The following is a 20,876-nucleotide window of genomic DNA, read 5'->3' on the forward strand; positions in this document are numbered from 1 at the left end:
GGACCACAGTTTTTGTTAACGACTCTGGTAGGTTGAAACTTGAGCGGACGAAGAACTTTTGAATTGTTCCCCTTATGCCTGTTTAACCTCGATGTTATCCAGTCCGTATTCACGTCCGTAGAAGGTGATAGTTGGTTCGTAGATGGTTTTCTTTTCCTCATGTACTTCGCTGGGTTGGTTAGCATACGGTTCTAACCGAACCGTAGGAGCAATAATATATCCATTCTTATTATTTTTTGAAGGCTATCATATCGGTCCTACGGGTGCCGCCGTTCTCCGACAATCCATGGACCTCTTCGTGCACTGTGTAACCAGCATCTCGCAATGACTAGCGATAGACCTTCGTTTGGCATAGTGTCTAGTAAGTCGCAGGGTTTCGCCGTGGGAGTCGTCGAAAGCCTGCTGGTGGTAATACAAGCAACCCTGACAAATATTATCTCCAAACTATAATTTCAAGGATGCTACAGTGCATCCTTTGAAATTAAAACGGGTGTTAGGTAGGGATATAGACTGTCACCACTCATGTTCAACTGCGTTCTGAAGAAAGTAATACAGGAGTGGTGTCCGATACTACAAGGTACACAGTTGTTCAGACCGTTAAGGATTGGGATGAAGAAGAATGGAGTAGAAATCGACTGCTTAGCTTTTGAGGATGATATAGTAATAATGATAGAATATTTTGAAACTGCAACAGAAGAAATGAATGTGCTGAAAGAAGCAGCAGAACAAGCAGTCCTGCGGATATCCTTCGAATAGACGGAAGTAATGTCGAACATCAAAGGCAACACGACCCAACTGAACAGCAAATATATAACAATAAAACGTGTGGATAAGCTTAAATACCTTGGTGAGTGGAACCTATGAAACGGACTAGGTAGCTTTTCAAACCACCCGGAACATATATAACAAATTACAACACTGTCGTCAAGCCGGTATCTCTCTGTGCGTCAGAATGTCTTAACTTACCGTCTCTCAGAAATGTGTGCTCACTAATTTGGAGCAAAAAGAGAGAAAGATTCTCCGCAACGTACTTGGCCCAAACTATAAAATCAGGATGTTATGATTTTTGCTCAGTTGATCAAATATAGCTGCACTTCCTTCATTGAATTGAATAGAAGAAATTGGGTTGTTTAATAGCTTAGTTGCCTGATCTACGTAAGAAAATCCAGACAAGAAATCCAGAGAAGTTCACGGTCACATTGCGCAAACGCAGGGCGCAATTCTACGGACATTTACGACGGATGGAAGACTCTCGCACAAAATGCATCTTTCCTTGGTACGTTAACGTAAAGAAAAACCTCGAAGAAATGGGACAACGACCGGATGACGCGCACAAAGGAGACCTTTTCAGAACAAACATCTTGACTTTTGGGACTTTCCGAAATGAGAAATGGACAACTGGTGCAAAGTGGGCAGATGAACGTCGTGCTCGACACAGCGAGCTAATGAAAAACCTACTGGATCAACCGAAAATTGAATAATTCCTGGCCAGAGAAAAGGCGTTACCTTGGTGGCCCGCCCCTCCCCGAAGGGGAGCGGAATGAAAACTTCCCCTAGGTCCTAACGCCAGAATGTATACTGAAACTTATCGTGGTCCTTAGTTGGCCGATTAGCGAATAATAAATAAATAAATAAATAAATAAATAAATAAATAAATAAATAAATAAATAAATAAATAAATAAATAAATAAATAAATAAATAAATAAATAAATAAATCATAATGATCAAGCTAAGCCTTGATGGATTGTGAGAAAATTGTATTGTAGTAGTAGTAGTAGTAGTAGTAGTAGTAGTAGTAGTAGTAGTAGTAGTAGTAGTAGTAAAGCGTGTTCACTTCACCAGGCGTTACTACAGGAGGCAAACACAAGATAGAACAGAACACACTGAGTACTTTGACTTCTTTGTCCTGCAATGGTAAGTTTATGAACTTCACACTTTATAGGGGCATGATTTCTGATGGGACTAGCTAATTTCATGTGTCCAATATTTGTTAAAACTGCTCACGGCATTCCCGCCTGTCGCAAGAGGTGACTGAAAAGGGAAATCACCCACAGGGGCTTTCGGATTGGGAGAGTGAATTGGCTACCATTAGGTATCCTAGTTGAGTCTGACATTGTTTCCACTTATGTCAGATTCCTCACTTTCATCTTTCAAGTCTGACCTCCCTTGGTCAACACTTGTTCTTTCCCGACCTCAACGGTAATATGTTTTGAAGATTCGGGAGTCTTTCATCCTTAATGGATCTTCCTTTCTTTTACCGACACCTTCATTCTGCGAGGGGTCAGACCTCTTACTATTTTCACTTCCGATTAGAGTTAATAGAGGATGATTGCGTAGTTGTACTTCCCCTTAAAACAATAATCAGCAAAACACCATTGCTAAGGAAACTTGTGTCCTTGTATTCCTCGAGATGGTACAGCTCATTTCAGGCATACCCTCTCCCTCTCCATGCAGTCATACCAACCCTGAAATGAAATGGCCTAAGGCTTTTAGTGCCGGGAGTGTCCGATGACAAGTTCGGCTCGCCAGATGCAGGTCCTTTGATTTGACTCCCGTGGGCGACCTGCGCGTCCTGATGATGATGATGGAATGATGATTAAGACGACACATACATCCAGCCCCCATGGCAGCGAAATTAACCAATTATGGTTAAAATTCCAGACACTGCCGGGAATCGAACCCGGGACCCCTGTGACCAAAGGCCAGCACACTAACCGTTTAGCTATGGAGCCGGACATACCAGCCCTCTTCCCAATCTTGAAGCTCAGGCAGTATCAGGAATCGACCCAGGCCTCCGAGAGCAATAGCTAATAGCGCTAACCGTTAGTCTACTCTACTAAGGAGGTCGACACCATCACAGCTGATAGTAATCGAAAACTGGATGATTTCTTACGAAGAGGTCAGGGTCCTGAAATCCTGTTGAGCAAATTCGCATAACTTAAAATATGAGGTCAGTGAAAAAATGCAACTTCCACTGTCTATTAGGAAAGAAGCAGCCTCTAACCTTGACTCCGTTACTGCCACCACAAACTAAAAAACAACACAGATTTCATCTAGCCAATATCTTCAAGATGGAGGTCCTTTAAATGTAGAGAATGACATTATTGCCCCTATTCCGTTGGTATTAATAGTATGTATAACCACCACCGTAAATAAAAAGTGGTAATAAACCAACCCTGATTCGGTAATTGAATATAAATCACAGTTTGTAATTTAGATCAAATCTGACATTATTGGTCATCAACACAAATATTGTGACTATCAGTGGCGTCAGGATCCCACGATCGTGAGTTCTAACCCTGCAGAGATAGTTGGATGTGAAGGGCGGAAGTTAGTCCATTTTGGTACTCCATGTCGTATGATGTCGGCATCTCTGAAAGATCTCTGGTGACTCATTTGGTGTTTACCCATCAATATTAATTAAAACGCAACCATAAGTCGCCCAACAGTGCTCCGTCTCTCTTCTATCTAGTAGAGTAAAATGGAAGGTCGAAAATGACACGCAGACAAGCCTAATGACATCCAAAATGCCTCAACACGGTAGTTGATGCCATATATTCTTCTTCTTCTCGTTCTTTTTTTTTTTTTTGCTATTTGCTTTACGTCGTACCGACACAGATAGGTCTTATGGCGACGATGAGATAGGAAAGGCCTAGGAAGTGGAAGGAAGCGGCTGTGGCCTTAAGGTACAGCCCCCAGCATTTGCCTGGTGTGAAAATGGGAAACCACGGAAAACCTCCTTCAAGGCTGCCGACAGTGGGGCTCGAACCCACTATCTCCCGACTACTGGATACTGACCGCACTTAAGCGACTGCAGCTATCGAGCTCGGTGGCCTAGGAATGGGGAGGAAGTGGCTGTGGCCTTAATTAAGGTGCAGCCTCAGCATTTGCCTGGTGTGAAAATGGGAAACCACGGAAAACCATCTTCAGGACTGCCGACAGTGGGGTTCGAACCCACTATCTCCCGGATGCAAGCTCACAGCCGCGCGCCCCTAACTGCACGGCCAACTCACCCGGTCATCTTCTACTTATTATTATTTGCTTTCATTTCGGCCATTTTTGAACCACGTTTGGCTGCATTAATTTTAGCCTTCTCTGTCAGTATCTTTCCATCCTTTCTCCTACTTCATTCTTCTGTTTTTCTGTATAGATCTACCATTTTCTCACTAGACTAGTGTCTTCCCAGTCTCATGAAAACCGCAGAACATTTTTGACGAGTTGTCTAAATCGATTTCTGTCTATTATATCATCTTCTCTAACCCCGACCTTAATCAATTTCAACCATTTCAGCTCTGCCTTCCTCTTCCTGAAGAATTCAAAGATTCTCTCGGTCAGTCTGTTACTGTCCATTCTCAACAACTATCCATGAAACTGTGTCTCTTCCTCGTCAATACAACCACTTCTTCGAGAGGTAAGGGTAAGGGTTATTCTGCCCGAAGGTAGGTCCGAACCTCCGCAGAGGTGTTCCTGAGCCAGAGTTTATGTGTGGTAGGGTGGCCAGTTCCTTTCAGCTCCTCCATTCCCTTACCTCCCCACCACCAACAGCGCGTGGCAACCCATCCAACTTCTGACCACGCCCAATATTGCTTAACTGCGGAGATCTCACGGGATCCGGTGTTTCAACACGCTTACGGCCGTTGGCCTTCTTCGAGAAGACTTGTAGAATTAGGAAGAGAATGCACATGATTTTTTTTTAGAAAATTGAATTCCAAGTGTAGGTACTCGACGGGCTTCATATTTTTTTAGTAGGAATGGCAAGTTCAGGCAGCGCATTTACTTTTGCAAGATACTGTCTGTAGCAGGGTAGCCTACAGTCGCTAAAACCTTAACGATCGCACGGTGTTGTATGTTCCTCACGTTTAATATTTTATCAGGCTTAATATTAACCCTTTGGATACCCACAAAGAACATTATATCTATGGGTTCAGTTGTTTTTGAGAAAAGTGTACCTGCGCTCATTTTATTTTGAGCGACTGTACATATGAATCCTCGAGAATCGAAAGGGCGTACTCAACAGAATTCAGTGAGAACAGACTTAAAAATATGATTCGCTCCATTCAGATAAAAATACTTATTCAGAAAACGTACAAATGAATCATTTACTGAATCCTATATTTTAAAGAATATACATTTCAAGGACAATAAATCTGATCAATAAATTAGGAAGCTACAACACAGATTTTTTTCAACAAGATATTTTTCTAACAGCAACAAAAAATCAAATCACGTCACTCATGTCTTCGTCACTGTTGTCATTGCTGAAGGAAAAGGTGGGTGCTCTTGAAGACGCATAAGTTACAAGTATGGCCTTAGGTGCAGAACTTCTTGGTGACCTGTCTACCCACTTTGTCATTCCGACTGCGTACGGCTCCTGGTCTGAATGGTCAGCATAGTCGCCTTCGGTTCAGAGTGCCCCGGGTTTCATTCCCGGTCGGGTCGGAGATTTTAACCTTAAATATTTAATTCCCCTGCCTCGGTGATTGGGTGTTTAATGACTCCAACATCCCTGCAACTCATACAACGCTATCGTCCACTACAATAACACGCAGTCTCCCATACAAGGCAGATGCCGCCCACCCTTGTCGGAGGGTCTGCCTTACAAGCGCTGCACAAGGCTAGCAGTAGCCACACTAAATTATATTTATTCCGATTGTACTTCTATTTAACAACGAAAGCGGAATTCTAGTTAAATGTATACTATGGCTGAGGTAACTCTATGTTGTCGAGTGAGACCAAGTGCGCTACCAGATATCTTTAATACGCCAACAACGTTATGGAGTTCCTAAGATTTTTGCCTGTCCTTCAAAAATCGAGAGCCTCGGCCGGGATCGATCCTGTGAACTTGGGTCGGACAGACTACCACTGATACAACAAGACAGCTGAAAACGCACAAACACTGAGAACTGATGCGTTCGCCCATCGTACTCGCAACCACATCGCTCAAAATCTTCGTTCGCTTCTTTTCTCAATGATTGTTATTAAAAGGAAAGAAATGTGAATTCAATAATGATATTTCACATGATTGTTCTCCGTACCTCACAATACGAAAAGAAAAATGAAATATAAAAATATTAATCATGAGCGCCCATATGACAGTTTGTAGGGGGTGCCAAGTCCTGGGGGGTATGTAGTATTTTTATAATTTTGGAAGATTAATGGCAGTTGGGGGGGGGGGAGGGAGGCGGTATTACCACTTCTACGTAACACCGACTTTTAAATCATTTTCTTGAAAGAAAAACACCTGACTACATTCGATTTTTGCTTCCCTTACAGCTAGGGGGGAAAGCCGCGGCCCTCCCTAGCTCCCGGGCATGGGCGCCCTTGATATTAATCCCATGTTGAGTTCGTCCTTCATCCTTGCAGCGCCTCATATAGAGCAGCCAACAAGTCGCAACGAGTTCATGGACAAATCCGGAGATCATTATTTATCTCGAAATTAGATCGCAATAATGATCCTGAACAAAGAGACTGCGAATAATTAACCACACTATTAACCCAGGAAAGTTGAGCATAAAAGTGTTTATTACTTCCGTTCGCGTTTCGCCGAAGCGAGATTTGTCAATGAAAGCTCTGGAGCTCGCTGGTTAATTCATAAATCCTTCTCAATGGAGTTTTGGTAAAAATTTATGCACGGGCAGAATATAACAGAAAAATAACTCATTAATATTAATAGCATCAGGTTGTATAATAATAGTGCGTTACTTTGACAAGAAGGAGAACAAGGAGAGCCATGTGTTTAGTAAAGGTAAACTGCCAACTGATGCCCATTCCTGGCTAGTAGGCCACAGGACTTATTGGGAATGACTGTCTCCTCATTACGACCAAACTTGATTCCCGTGACATCCAGGGGTCAACTAACATTAGTGGTGTGTTCTACTTGCATGGCCTTCTCCGGCGTGTTAATGGCTTTTAGTGCTAGATCACTCGTTGAGTGAAATGGTCTTCTACAAACTGCGCACGATGGAGGTAGAAAACTATTACATTATCAAACAACAGACACGGATTCGAACTCACTATCTCCCGGATGCAAGCTCACAGCCGCGCGCCTCTAACCGCACGGCCAACTCGCCCGGTAATGAAAGAAGAAGTCAGCTGGCTGAATTCTGCACCGATCATAATTTCGTCCTTGCTAATACTTGGTTCAAAAACCACAAATGATGGCTGTATACGTTAGCGGGACCTGGAGAACATTAGACGGTATCACACAGACTTCATTATAATTAGGCAGAGATTCAGAAACCAGGTTTGGATTGCAAGACTTTCCCAAAAGCTGACGTTAACTCTGACCACAACTTGTTCGCCATGAAATGCCATGTGAAGTTGAAGAAATTGAGGATGGGAAGGAATTCAAGAAGATGGAATCTTACACAAGTTGAACAGAGAGAGAGAGAGAGAGAGACTGTTTCAAGAAACATGTTGCACAAGCACTAAATGAAAAGCCTGAAGGAAACGTAATAGATTAGGAATGGACAGTCGTGAAGAATGAGATCAGTAAGGCTGCTGAAGAAAGATTGGAAGAAAGGAGAGTATGTTTAAGAATCAATGGATCGCCCAGGAGATACCAGACCTGATTGATGAACGGTAAAACTACAAAAATGCAAAAAATGAAGAGGGAAAAAACGAATACAGGCGATTAAAGAATGAAGGGGATAGAAAGTGCAGAGCTGCTGAGGAAGAATGGTTGAAGGAGAAGAGCAGCGAATTTGAAGGTTGTGTGGTCCTTCGAAAGGCCGATGCTGCATACTGGAAAATCAAGGAAACCTTTCGAGAAAAAAATCTAGGTATATGAATATTAAGAGCTCAGATGGAATTGAGAGAAAGAAGAAGAGCTGCTCGACTAAGTGGTATGTTCCGAGCTGTCAGCGGAGAGATGGCGTGGAATGACATTAGTAGACGAATAGGTTTGAATGGCGTCTATAAAAGTAGGAAAGATCACAATATGAAGATAAAGTTGGAATTCAAGAGGACAAACTGGGGCAAATATTCATTTATAGGAAGGGGAGTTAGGGATTGAAATAACTTACCAAGGGAGATGTTCAATAAATTTCCAATTTCTTTGAAATCATTTCGGAAAAGGCTAGGAAAGCAACAGATAGGGAATCTGCCACCTGGGCGACTGCCCTAAATGCAGATCAGTATTGATTGATTGATTGATTGAACCATTTGCAGGGAAAGAAGACAAGGCAGGAAGATGACAGGAACATATCCAACAGTTCAATCAGGGTAAAAACGTACATGATATGGTTCTGGAACATGAAGAGGCTGTTGATGCTGATGAAATGGGAGACCCAATTTTGAGGTCAGAATTTTACAGAGCTTTGAGAGACCTAAATAGGAACAAGGCACCTGGAATTGATGATATTTCCTCTGAATTATTGACTGCCTTAGGATAAACCAACATGGGGAGGTTATTCCACTTAGTGTGTAAGCTGTACGAGACAGGAGAAGTGCCATCTGATTTTCGGCAAAATGTTATTATACCTATTCCGAAGAAAGCTTTTTTTTCTATTTTGCTTAACGTCGCACCGACACAGATATGTCTTATGGCGACCATGGGATACGAAAGGTCTAAGAATTGGAAGGAAACGGCCGTGGCCTTAATTAAGGTACAGCCCCGGCATTTGCCTGGTGTGAAAATGGGAAACTACGGAAAACCATCTTCAGGGCTGCCGACAGTGGGGCTCGAACCCACTATCTCCCGATTACTGGATACTGGCCGCCCAAGAAAGCCGGTGCTGAAAAGTGTGAAAACTACCGCCCCATTAGTTTAGTATCTCACGCCTGCAAAATTCTAACACGTATTGTGTACAGAAGAATGGAAAGACAAGTTGAAATTGAATTGGGAGAAGATCAATTTGCTTCTGAAGAAATGTAGGAACACGTGAAGCAATCCTGATCTTAAGAGGGCTAGTATCCAGTATTCGGGAGATAGTAGGTTCGAATTCCACTGCCGGCAGCCCTGAAAATGGTTTTCCGTGGTTTTCCATTTTCACACCAGGCAAATGCTGTACCTTAATTAAGGCCACGGCAGCTTCCTTCCCACTCCTAGCCCTTTCCTGCCCCATCGTCGCCATAAGACCTATCTGTGTCGGTGCGACGTCAAGCAACTAGCAAAGAAAAAAAAAAGATCTTAAGAGGATCGAATTAAGAAGGACAAGCCTACATATATGGCGTTCGTAGATTTTGAAAAGGCATTCGATAATGTTGACTGGGCCAAGCTATTTGAGATTCTGAAGGTGATGGTGATCAGAACGAAGAATTATCTACTATCTGTAAACAAATCAATCTGCAGTGATAAGAATTGAGGGCTTTGAAAAAGAAGCTGCAATCCAGAAAGGAGTGAGGCTAGTTTGCAGTTTGTCCCACCTACTTTTCAATGCTTATACAGAACAGGCAATAAAGGAAATCAGGAGGAATTTGGGAAGGGAATCACAATCACAATCCAAGGAGAGGAGATTTGCTGGTGATATTGTTATTTTATCTGAGACTGCAGAAGATATGGTGAAATTGCTGAATGGTATGGACAAACTCTTGGGTAAGGAGTACAAGATGAAAATAAGTAAGTCCAAAACAAAAGTAATGCAGTGCAGTCGAACGAGGTTAGGTGATGCAGGAAATATTAAATTACGAAATGAAGTCTTAAAGGAAGTAGATTCATATTGTTACTTGGGTAGTATAATAACTAACGATTGCAGAAGTAAGGACATAAAATGCAGACTAGCACAAGCAAGGAAGGTCTTTCTTAAGAAAAGAAATTTGCTCACTTCGGACATTGATATAGGAATTAGAAAGAAGTTTTTGAAGACTTTCGTCTGGAGCGTGGCATTGTATGGAAGTGAAACATAGACGATAACTAGCTCAGAAAGAAAGAGAATATAAGCTTTTGAAATGTGGTGTTACAGAAGAATGCTGAAGGTAAGATGGATAGATCGAATCACGAATGAAGAGATAATGAATCGAATTGGTTAGAGGTGATCGTTGTGGCTAAATTTGAGGAGAAGAAGAGATAGAATGATAGGATACATCTTAAGACACCCAGGACTTGTGCAGTTATTTTTTGAGGGAAGTGTACGGGGATGAGAACGGTAGGGGTAAACCAAGGTATGAATATGCCAAGCAGATTAGAGCAGATGGAGGATGCAGCAGTTACGTAGAAATGAAAAGTTCAGCACAGGATAGGGTGGCATTGAGAGCTGCATCAAACCAGTCTATGGACTAACGACTCAAACACACAACTACAACACAATTCTTCAGACTCTTTGTTCTGTAAATTATTGTTTCTGATTGATAGGTATAAATATTCAGATGTTTACGTGTGTCATACTGATGTATATCTTTATTACACAGCTGTTATTAATTATTTCAAGGTCCGCCTTGTCAATACTATTCAAAATCTACTTTATTTACTAATACATCTAACATATAAATATATGTAAGTACATGTTCCGAGAATTAATATTCTCTTCTTCAGCTTACAGTTTAAAATCACATGCATTTAAAAGACCTTATTAAAAAAAATGTTATGTCCTAACATAAAACTTGTTAAAAACAACAGTACAATGTTAAGTCCAATGTCCTGTAAAAGAGTTCATACATGGCACTGATACTGAGCTGGTTAACAATATCTAATGTTGTTGTGGTGTGGCATCTTTATGACCTTCGTAGTCCCAACGCTCTCATGGGTCTCAAGTTGTTATACTTAATAAAGTTAAAATAGTATGGGTCTGCATATACCAAATCAATTATTTTGATGCATCTAACGAGATGAATTATTTTACAGGACATTGGACATAACATGAATTATATTAATGTTTGAACTTTAGTATGTTTTTATTGTATTGTTGTTCTTAACAAGTTTTATGTTAGGACATAACTTTTTTTTAAATAAGGTCTTTTAAATGCACGTGATTCTAATCTGCAAGCTGAAGAAGAAAATATTAATTTTCGAAACATATACTTATATTTATGTATTTGATGTATTAGTAAATATACTAGATTTTGAATTGTATTGACCAGGCGAACCTTGAAATAATTAATAACAGTAACTTAAGTCAATACGGACCATTGGTGGCCATTATGGTCAACCTTATAGATACTGTATTACATAGCACAAAAAATCGTTATGTATTTGATTGTTAACATATTTGCAAATATAAACAGCAGAATCCAAAGGTAGCATCCTAGTATGCTCAAAGAATTTTAGTAGACGTTAAATATGGTGCTACTAACACATTTTTAATAGCCCTATTGTATAGTTCGTTCAGTGGTTTCAAATCTGATTTATATCTGTGACTCCAAATGAATATCATAGAATCTCTGTCCAGGACAGGTTTTTCTCCGGGTACTCCGGTTTTCCTGTCATCTTTCACTCCAGCAACACTCTCCATTCTCATTTCGTGGCATCTATCAGTCATTAATATCACTTTGGAGTGGCGACCCCATCGTACAAATAGCCTATATATGGTTCATTAATTACAACCCTGACCCGGTCAAAGGCTGGTAAACAGGTTGTAGGTTTCCATTTTTCAATATAATGAAAAATTTACGTACTTTTTCATTATATTAATACTTATACACTTATTTTTTGTCATTACTGGTTCATGCTATCACTAAACTCTGTATCAGTGACAAGTTTACGCAACGTAAACAATACTGTACATGTATAAGCATGTTTTAAGTGATTTGATAAAATCTGAGGATGTTCTTGTAAAACGAAACATGTCATTCTTTGTATAATAGTGTGTATTTTACAGGTATGTTTATAGTGTTATAATTTATATTGTAATTGCAGTGTGTTTGACAGACTGACAAGTTTTTGTTACATTGGACTTATAATTGGAGAAATCCTATAACGTAAATTGGAAATGCAATATGTTGTTTCCGAATTCAGTTATTATCTACTGTTAAGTCCATAAAATTGATTTCGTTTACATAATAATATGATTTCCAATTTAATACATGGTTAGAAATTGCTATGGACAATCCAGGTTTATAAAATAGCATACACACTGCCTTCTTGGTGTTTATTTCGACTTTCCCTAAGTGGAGATTGCCCTTGAAGACAAAGTTACAAAAAGACAAGATGAACGTTAAAAGTAATTATGAGTTGGTTAGCACATTTCACATACTGTATATTGTTGCATTATAATTTTTGGGAAATGGTTCTTCAGAATTTGGAAGGAATATTTATAGGCAGTCACTTCAATTTATTTTATTTTGCCTTATTGAGGTTAAAGGATTTGCAGAATTTTAGGGAAGAAAGGGAGGAATGGTTACTCTAGCGCCATCCTTTAATCTTATGACTTCGATATCATCCAGCTGGCATTCTTATTGATAGAATAGGACGGTTGATTCGTATGCTTGTTTTACTCATGTACTTCTTTAGGTTTAAGGTCTGTTTCATGTTCAGGATTAGTGATAAATAGTATCGCTGATATAAACATATTAATGTCGTCAGTATACAGCGATGCTGTACCACGAAGGTTTTCATGTCACTGGTGTATAGTACAAATAGAAGGGGTCCTAAAATTGATCCTTTAGGCACTCCACAATTGATTGGAACTTAAGTTCCATTTGCTGAACACTACTAGATGCGTTCATACAAAGTTCTCAAACCAAACCAAACCAAACCAAACCAAACCAAACCAAACCAAACCAAACTAATCCAATCCAATCCCTCTTATCCCAATACACCGACCTTAATTTAATGGGATTTAACGGTCTACTGTTTTCCTACTTAATGACAAGAAATAGTTACAAGATTTAGTCAGTAATTTACAGAAAATAAATGTTTTAAATCAGGTAGGACTGAACAAGAATTTCCTTCACTTTAAATTTATTAATAATTGAAATTTATTTTATTTCATGAGGCAGTTCGTTATATATTTGAGATAAATAATTCTTCAGACTCTCTGTTCCGTCAATTAATGTTTCTAATTGATAGGTATAAATATTCAGATTTTTACGTGTATCATACTGATGTATATCTTTATTACGTAGAATAAAAAGATCGGTAGGTATTTGATTGACGTATTTGAAAATATAAACCACAGAATCCAAAGGTACTATCCTAGTATGTTTTTTCGTACATCAATGAAAAGTTCCGAAGAAAGTTTATTACTGTCAGGGATTCCTCGGTTTTGGTAAAAATTTCAACAGCAGCACACAGTGTCATAAATGATTTTCGAAAACCCATTCTGATGCATATATAAATTATTTTTTCTATAGTTATATAATCAGTCTTTCATACATTTCTCCAATATTTTAGAAAAAAATGGGTAAAATTGAAATGGGTCAGTAATTCAATGGATGATGTGAGATACAGCCTTATTTAAAGTACGGAATAACTCTAGCAACTTTACATTTCTTAGGCACGGGGCCATTTTGAAATGAATAGTTTACACAATTTACAATGGCACGATTCAGCGTATTTTGAATTTGCTTTTAAAATGTATTTGTTAAATCAATCTTTATCACATTATCATTATTTTTTAAACTATTAAACTTAATGTGGAGTCACAGGATCTACGAACACAGAATTTCCAATTTGAATTATGTACCGGTACCTGGTTTCTAGGTAGACTTTCTTTGGCAACAGCAAGTTTTGGACTTACATTAACAAAATATCTATTAAATGCGTCATAAATATTATCATGCCATAATTCGCAGATGCGATCTACGCAGTATAGTAATAACTTATTGTTTCAACATTCAACTATGCGGAAGAAAGTTGACACCGCGACTAAATTAACACAATGCAATGATTCGTTTTGTTACAGTGCAATAAACACCAGGATGGTTGAATTGATAACCTTTTAGTAACCTTAAATATTAACAGGCAAGTATTGAAATTGTTGGTCTGTGCTACGTTCAATAATACGACCTGTCACAAGTAAGTTTTCAATAAGACTATCATTTACACTATTTCCGCTGGAGAAAGTGCCAACCAGCAAACATTCACACAATACATTTTAACGCAGAACTGTACTTTCAATGGTCACTCTCCGTCCATTCAATCATCATCGGATCGTGATGAACTACGCAGTTCATTATTATTAATTCATCAACGGCGCAGTCGAGAATTCCTTCGCGTTGCAAGGCTACAGCTGTTTTAATTTATTTCTGAATGTGTTCCACAGCATTCACCCAAACTTTGTGTCGAATATAATTTAGAGCTTCCGTATCGAGGTTGTCTTTCTCAGTCATCGTACATGTCTTGTTATTTTTCGCGACATAGCCTTTCACCCGACCCCATATTGATTCAATCGGGTTGCTGTTGCAGTGATACAGTGGAATACGAACAACTTCATGGCCGTGGGTTTTTGCCAATTCATCCACACAGTAATGAGAAGTATTTGGTTTACGTTTGTTTACGAGGTTGAGCATAGACTAACACCTCTTGTCATGCTGCGATCTACATGAATCCCACGACGAAGGAGCCATTCAATAATTTCACCCTTCCTAGTTGCAGCTGTTGATGCTTTGTTGACCTGCATGGCGTGATAGGAGGCTTTGTCCAAAACAATGACACCATTTTTCTTTATATCGGCAAAAGCTGAGTTTCAAAACATCTATAAAAAGAGTCGTGATTCACCTCCTTTATAATCACCGGTTTTCTTGGACTTAAACAGCAGGAGTCCATTGATGACAAAGCCTTGAGCAGCGCTAGTATAGAGTACAATAAATCTCCCTCCTTTCCCAATGGGTACTTGGTGTCGGTCCCTTGGAAGTGGTGTCTGTCCAGACTTTTGAGGGTGCTTGGCCGAAATTGACCAACATTTGATATAACCACACAGCTTGTTGCCCGGTGAGAAACAATATCTCGCTAATATTTTTTTTTTTTTTTTGCTAGGGGCTTTACGTCGCACCGACACAGATAGGTCTTATGGCGACGATGGGATAGGAAAGGCCTACGAGTTGGAAGGAAGCGGCCGTGGCCTTAATTAAGGTACAACCCCATCATTTGCCTGGTGTGAAAATGGGAAACCACGGAAAACCATCTTCAGGACTGCCGATAGTGGGATTCGAACCTACTATCTCCCGGATGCAAGCTCACAGCCGCGCGCCTCTACGCGCACGGCCAACTCACCCGGTGCTAACAAAATTATCCTACTTATATTCTGTTATTCGAAGCCAGTGTTGAGTGCAATTTTATTCAACGAACATGGAACAGTTTTCAGTTTGTATGGAAAACGATTTTATTTATTGTTCGATGCTCCTGCCTGGAGAAGTAACCATCGCCAGATAGCATCTTCCTGAAAGGCATCTAGCTTCGTGACTGTAGGGCTTCTTGGTCTGTTTTTTCTTGGAGTTCTTAGCCAAACTGAACGAATTGTCATACAATCTTTTTCTATCACAATTTTTCAAAAATCTACTTAAATTGAGAGCAACGACTGTACGTCCTGTCACTTAAGGCGAACGGATTTAGAGGTGAAATGGTAACATAAATCATTTCCCTGCTTGTCCTCGGACAATGACACCACGGCCACAAGACGATCTTTCTCGCGGGGCATGAATTCTCGGCCTTCCATACACTGTAGGTCTATAACCAAAGTAAAAATCGAAATCGTCTCCCTACAGGTCATGAAGGCCCTTGGAGGGGTGGAAGGTAAAGGCTCTACTATCCATACCCTCGGGACTTGGTGGGGTAGAGTGGTTTGCCTCAGGGCCATGTGCATCTCCGTAAGTGGAAATCTCGTTTCTTAAGGTTTTCGACGTCCTGACGGTGAATAAAGCCCACGTCCTTCCGCGTTAACCGAGGATGCTTTAACTGCCTCGGCCAGGCAGCCTCTAATTACTTTGTTTTGTTTACAATTGGCTTTACGTCGAACCGACAGAGATAGATCTATCGCGATTATGGCATAGGAAAGTGCTGGGAGTGAGAAGAAACTGCCTTGGTCTTAATCAAGATACAGCCCCAGCATTTGCCTGGTGTGAAAATGGAAAACCATCTTCAGGGCTGCCGACAGTGGGGTTCGAACCCACTATCTACCAGCTGCGCACCTCTAACCGCACGGCCAACTCGCTCAGTCCTATCTGATGTAAAAGCCCCAAGTTAACACAATAACTGGACAACATTAGACGTTACGACTTCTAAACCAACGATCTAAATGAGTAAGAACAGGATGTGGTGGTGGCGATTGTTGTATTATGGGGAAGTACAACTAGGCTACCATTCTCTCGTAACACTGATCAGAGAAAAACCTTAAGAGTTTCGACACTCCGAAAAATGAAAGCATCCGCAAAACAAAGGAAAGGAACACGATGGGTGTAATGTGAAATAATTCCTAGGCTTCGCCTAATCCCGTCATGGTCGCAAGAGAACAAGATTTGACCAAAGGAGGTCAGATATAAAGATTTAAGTGAGGAGCCAGCCACAAGTAAGTGGAAGCAATGCCAGACTCGGCTAATTAAGAGTCCCGTCGTCACTAAACTACGCTTCCGAGTTGAGAACTTCTGGGATTCCCCCTTAACGACACGTGGGAATGTATTCCTAGCCCCGACTGACAAGGTTGTTTCGGTTGTTTGCTACGTGTTGAATAAAAGAGGTGTATAAAGAAACCGAGGTATATTTCTACCTAACACCAGCTGATTTAATATCCAACAGTACACAAGAACAGTCAAATACAACCCTGTAACTATTTAGTCTATATATTACAATTTGCTTTACGTTACACCGACACAGATAGGTATTTTGTGCTCTTAATTAAAGTACAGCCCCAGCATGTGCTTAGTGTGAAAATGGAAAACCACGGAAAACCATCTTCAGGGCTGCCGACAGTGTGGTTCGAACCCTTTATCTCCCGAATTCAAGCTCACAACTGCGCGCTCCTAACCGCACGGCCAACTCGCCTAGTTAACCAAAGATAAATAATCCTGTACGGACTGTGTTGCGCCAAAATTCAACAGTTGCAACTGTTACAGTTACTTACCAGAACAGGTGCCGCACACGTTGCGAAGAATAGCAAGAAATCCCATCCAAGTGTTGAGCGAAATGGACAAGTTATCTCCGCGCACTGATCTAGAAGACTGCGGGATACTGAAGCCGATGGACTCGTATCAAATACTTCACTTTAGGTACACGCTGATAAGAAGAGACCAGAAGATTATCAAGGAATGTGTCCCATGATTCATACACGTGTGACCTGTTTACAAATAATACTTTCAACCGCAAACATGAAGACGTTGTTAAAGGGAACGGGTTAGGAAATAAGTTTCCAGACGTGCGGTTGTGTGCACAGTATTTCAGTCACCGTATGGTTTCCTGTGATCAGATCGGCCTTTGATGACACAGGAGTCTCGTACCCTCATACATTCGATAGTACTCGAACAAAAAACGTCGACAATTCGAACCCGTTCTGTAATTTAATGCACGACGTGATGCTCTTGTTGGATTAGTGGAGGTTTCTTCACAAAATATGGAACATCCATTCAAATGTTTGACGCCCCACAGCAGCAAAACAATGCATTTCCAGATATTGGCCCCCCTCTTGAAATATTTATTTATTTATTTATTTATTTATTTATTTATTTATTTATTTATTTATTTATTTATTTATTTATTTATTTATTTATTTTTACTTTTTGCTGTGCGGGCCGCTAGGTTTCAGCCTACTCAGCGTAACCCAAAATCCGACTCTACGTAGTATCTCGATATCCAACCATTTAAGAAATGAGCGTATATTCGATTTATTTATAGCTTATGTCCGTCTCCATGGCTAAGTGGTTAGCGTGCTGACCTTTGGTTACACGGATCCCGGGTTCGATTCCCGGCAGAGTCGGGAATTTTAACCATAATTGGTTAATTTCGCTGGGATGGGGTCTGGGAGTATGTGTCGTCTTCGTCATCATTTAACGCGCAGGTCACCTATGGGGGTCAAATCAAAAGATCTGCACTTGGCGAGCAGAACTTGTCCTCGGACACTCCCGGCACTAAAAGCCATACGACATTTAATTTCATTTCATTTATAACTTATAGCCATTACTAGTTCCCGATACAAATTCCGTTCCAAGTGCTTCGATAGGTTACGGGTTAACTTCCTAAAAAGAATGAATGAGCTATCTATAGATCTTACTATACCATCCAAGTAATCAGAGTACGGCTGTAGTAAATTTAACTCATATGACTGGCTCATAAACTTTATCTGAATATTTGGCTTATCAGGAATATTCCTGAAAAAACTAACTCTTTTGATAAGGAATGTACAAGAATGCAAATGATTACAAATAGACACGTCACAAATACGTAAGGTTCATGAATTATATATCACTAAAGTGTTGTTTGTACCATCAGTATGCAATAGTCACGACGTAAGTAATGAACACGTCGAGTTCAGACAAGAGCAGATCCTTTCCTCAACAAGTGAGAATGTTAATTTCCCACACAGACAAATTCATTCTTCTCATGTCTGTGCTGTTGTTGCTTACATAATTTTACATTTTCAAAAATGAATAAAATAACTTCTACTATAACTTGAACATTGACATATCTTCGATTAATACACTTAGCATGCATTGGAAGGAAGGAACAATGAGGTATTATGGAAACATCATTCCAATCTGTCGAGTCACTGAGTCAAATTAATTTGCTCTTCAGAATTTATATGGGTACTTTTTGCATCTGTAATTAAAACTACTCACAAAGAAAGAGAATAGAAGCTTTTGAAAGAAGAATGCTGAAGGCGAGATGAGTAGATCGAATCACGAATGAAGACATACTGAGAGGAGAACGATCTGGCGAAATTTGACGAGAAGAAGAGACAGAATGGTAAAGACACATCTTAAGACACCGAGGACTTGCTCGGATAGTTTTTGAGCGAAGTGTAGGCGGTATGAACGGTAGGGATAGAGCAAGGCATGAATATGGGAAACAGATTAGAGTAGATGTGGAAAGCAGTAGTTACGTAGCAATGAAAACGTTGGCCCAGGACAGGATGGTTCATCAAACCACTGTATGGACTGATGACACAAACGACAATTAAAACCCTTTAAATACACGCCACTAGATTTTTATTATAGTACAAAAAGCAGCGCTAATTTAATTCAGATTTCGATTCACAAAAACATTAAAGTTGGCATAACGTGTTTTATCCATTAAAATAATTATATACAACCTGTAGCTTTTCCGCTATCATATAATTGGACACAGGGGCATTCCTTCAGATATGTTCACTTTATATAATTAAATACGGTTCCTAACAAATATATTTACCCCCACATTTGTTAGGAAGGTGCATTTCTTACGGCCACTTTGTAGTGTAAATTTTAATACAAGAAACATGTCACTGATGCCCTATTATTGGAAAATATTGTTATTATTTAGCCAATTTTGAAGGCGCTGACAGAGCACACACATTCAGTTTGGGACTTGGCTAGCTTTTAAAATCAGATGTCCTTGTCACCATGCACTGATCTTGATGAAAATCCACCTTGAATAACAGGAATTCGAACCCAGAACATTCTGGTTGGGAACAGTGTGCACTAGAGCGTCTGGGATCACCTGAGCTACTCCGGCTAATTTTGGGTTTTGATTAGGGGTTTAAGTCCTCCGTAATACCATATGATGGTTAAGTGAAAATTCCGATCCAGGATCCACCGGGTTATGGACTTCGATCATCCAAATTGAAAACAAGCAGCTAAGCCACTATAACGTACTCCTCTAAAACAAATAAAATAAATAAAATAAATAAAATTATTTTCCCTTATGCGGTATTTCGACGTGGGCCAGTGACTGGAGGTGAGTGAGAAGAAACAATTTGGCCGTTGAATTTTCGTGGTTGGATAATTAAAATTCAGATTAAAATAACGGCTCACCTCTCATTTTACTTCCAACGTACTCTTACGAGAAGGATCATTTCCGATCAGATCAATGTTTGCGTCATTTTGTTGTGTGGTTAAAACACGTCATAATTTACATTTTCTCCACGTCATTACGGACTCTGGTTTGTTGACAAGATATTTCTGTTGAACGACCCGGATGTAATAATGATATTATCCAGGATCTCCGGTTTCCTTTGCCAGCTATTTTCCGTTATTATTTCATAATTACGTTAAGCCCGGATTTTCATGTAACAGGTTAGAATGCAAACTAAATTTGGTTAATAGGATGTTTCGGCCACCCGCTCTTCCATTATATAGCAAGAGTAACATAAATTATAGGAGTTCTGATGGGCCGTACCCCTAATGTTTATGCAAACCCCATAGCATAATCGCTGTGAAGGCAGACTATACTTGCTGCTCTCTTCAGAAACTTTGCATTCTAACCTATTAATGCATAAAAATCCGGACTCTATTTAATCAGTTATCTCCCAGCACAAGTGATGTCGTCGGCGAGAACAATGTCAAACTCCGATATTTTGCTACAGGCCTATCTATGTATTGTTCCTGGGCTAGTATTTCGCTGCAAGTCCTTTACACAAATTGGAATTATAAGTATGATTTTTCACTATCCACCTGCGAGTATTCTTGCGGTACTCATTAGAAATGTATTGCAGATTTATCTTGCAGGGTAAATCTTCGATGGCTTGTGCACCTCGTACTGCGACATGACTGACGCACCATCATTTGAAGACGAACACTGGTCTAGATATGGAAGTAAAATGAATATTGTTCACCGTGGTGGTTGTTGGGGCAGTGTCATTGTGCCAAAACATTACTCATATAAAGTGTGTTGCAGATTTACCTCGCAAGGTAAATCTTCGATGGCTTGTGCACCCCGTATTCTGGCATAACTGACGCCCACGCAGAACAAAATTCGTTTTGTTTCTTCCGTGGTCGCAATAACAGAATGTGAATGTGTTATTCTTTACTCAACCACGCGATTCGGGTAGTATTGGAAGGGATCTAGTCAGCCAGCTATAATGACGTGCGTTTCAGC

The 20,876-nt window shown here is 40.1% G+C and overlaps 1 protein-coding gene across 2 annotated transcripts in view; it reads right to left on the reverse strand.

Moving 5' to 3' along the window:
* LOC136866148 (tyrosine-protein phosphatase non-receptor type 13) overlaps window positions 1-20,876 on the reverse strand; it is a 536,552-nt gene that overhangs the window by 386,787 nt on the left and 128,889 nt on the right. Inside the window, exon 1 of one of the 2 annotated variants that reach the window (XM_067142853.2) lies at window positions 16,933-17,042. The exons of the other annotated variant lie outside the window; for it this stretch is intronic. Coding sequence (XP_066998954.2) covers window positions 16,933-16,978 — 46 coding nt within the window. The 5' untranslated portion in view covers window positions 16,979-17,042. Of the gene's footprint in view, window positions 1-16,932; window positions 17,043-20,876 lie in introns of those variants that run through there. 2 annotated transcript variants of the gene reach the window in all.

The sequence above is a fragment of the Anabrus simplex genome, chromosome 3 (assembly GCF_040414725.1).
Source record: "Anabrus simplex isolate iqAnaSimp1 chromosome 3, ASM4041472v1, whole genome shotgun sequence".
NCBI lineage: Eukaryota > Metazoa > Arthropoda > Insecta > Orthoptera > Tettigoniidae > Anabrus > Anabrus simplex.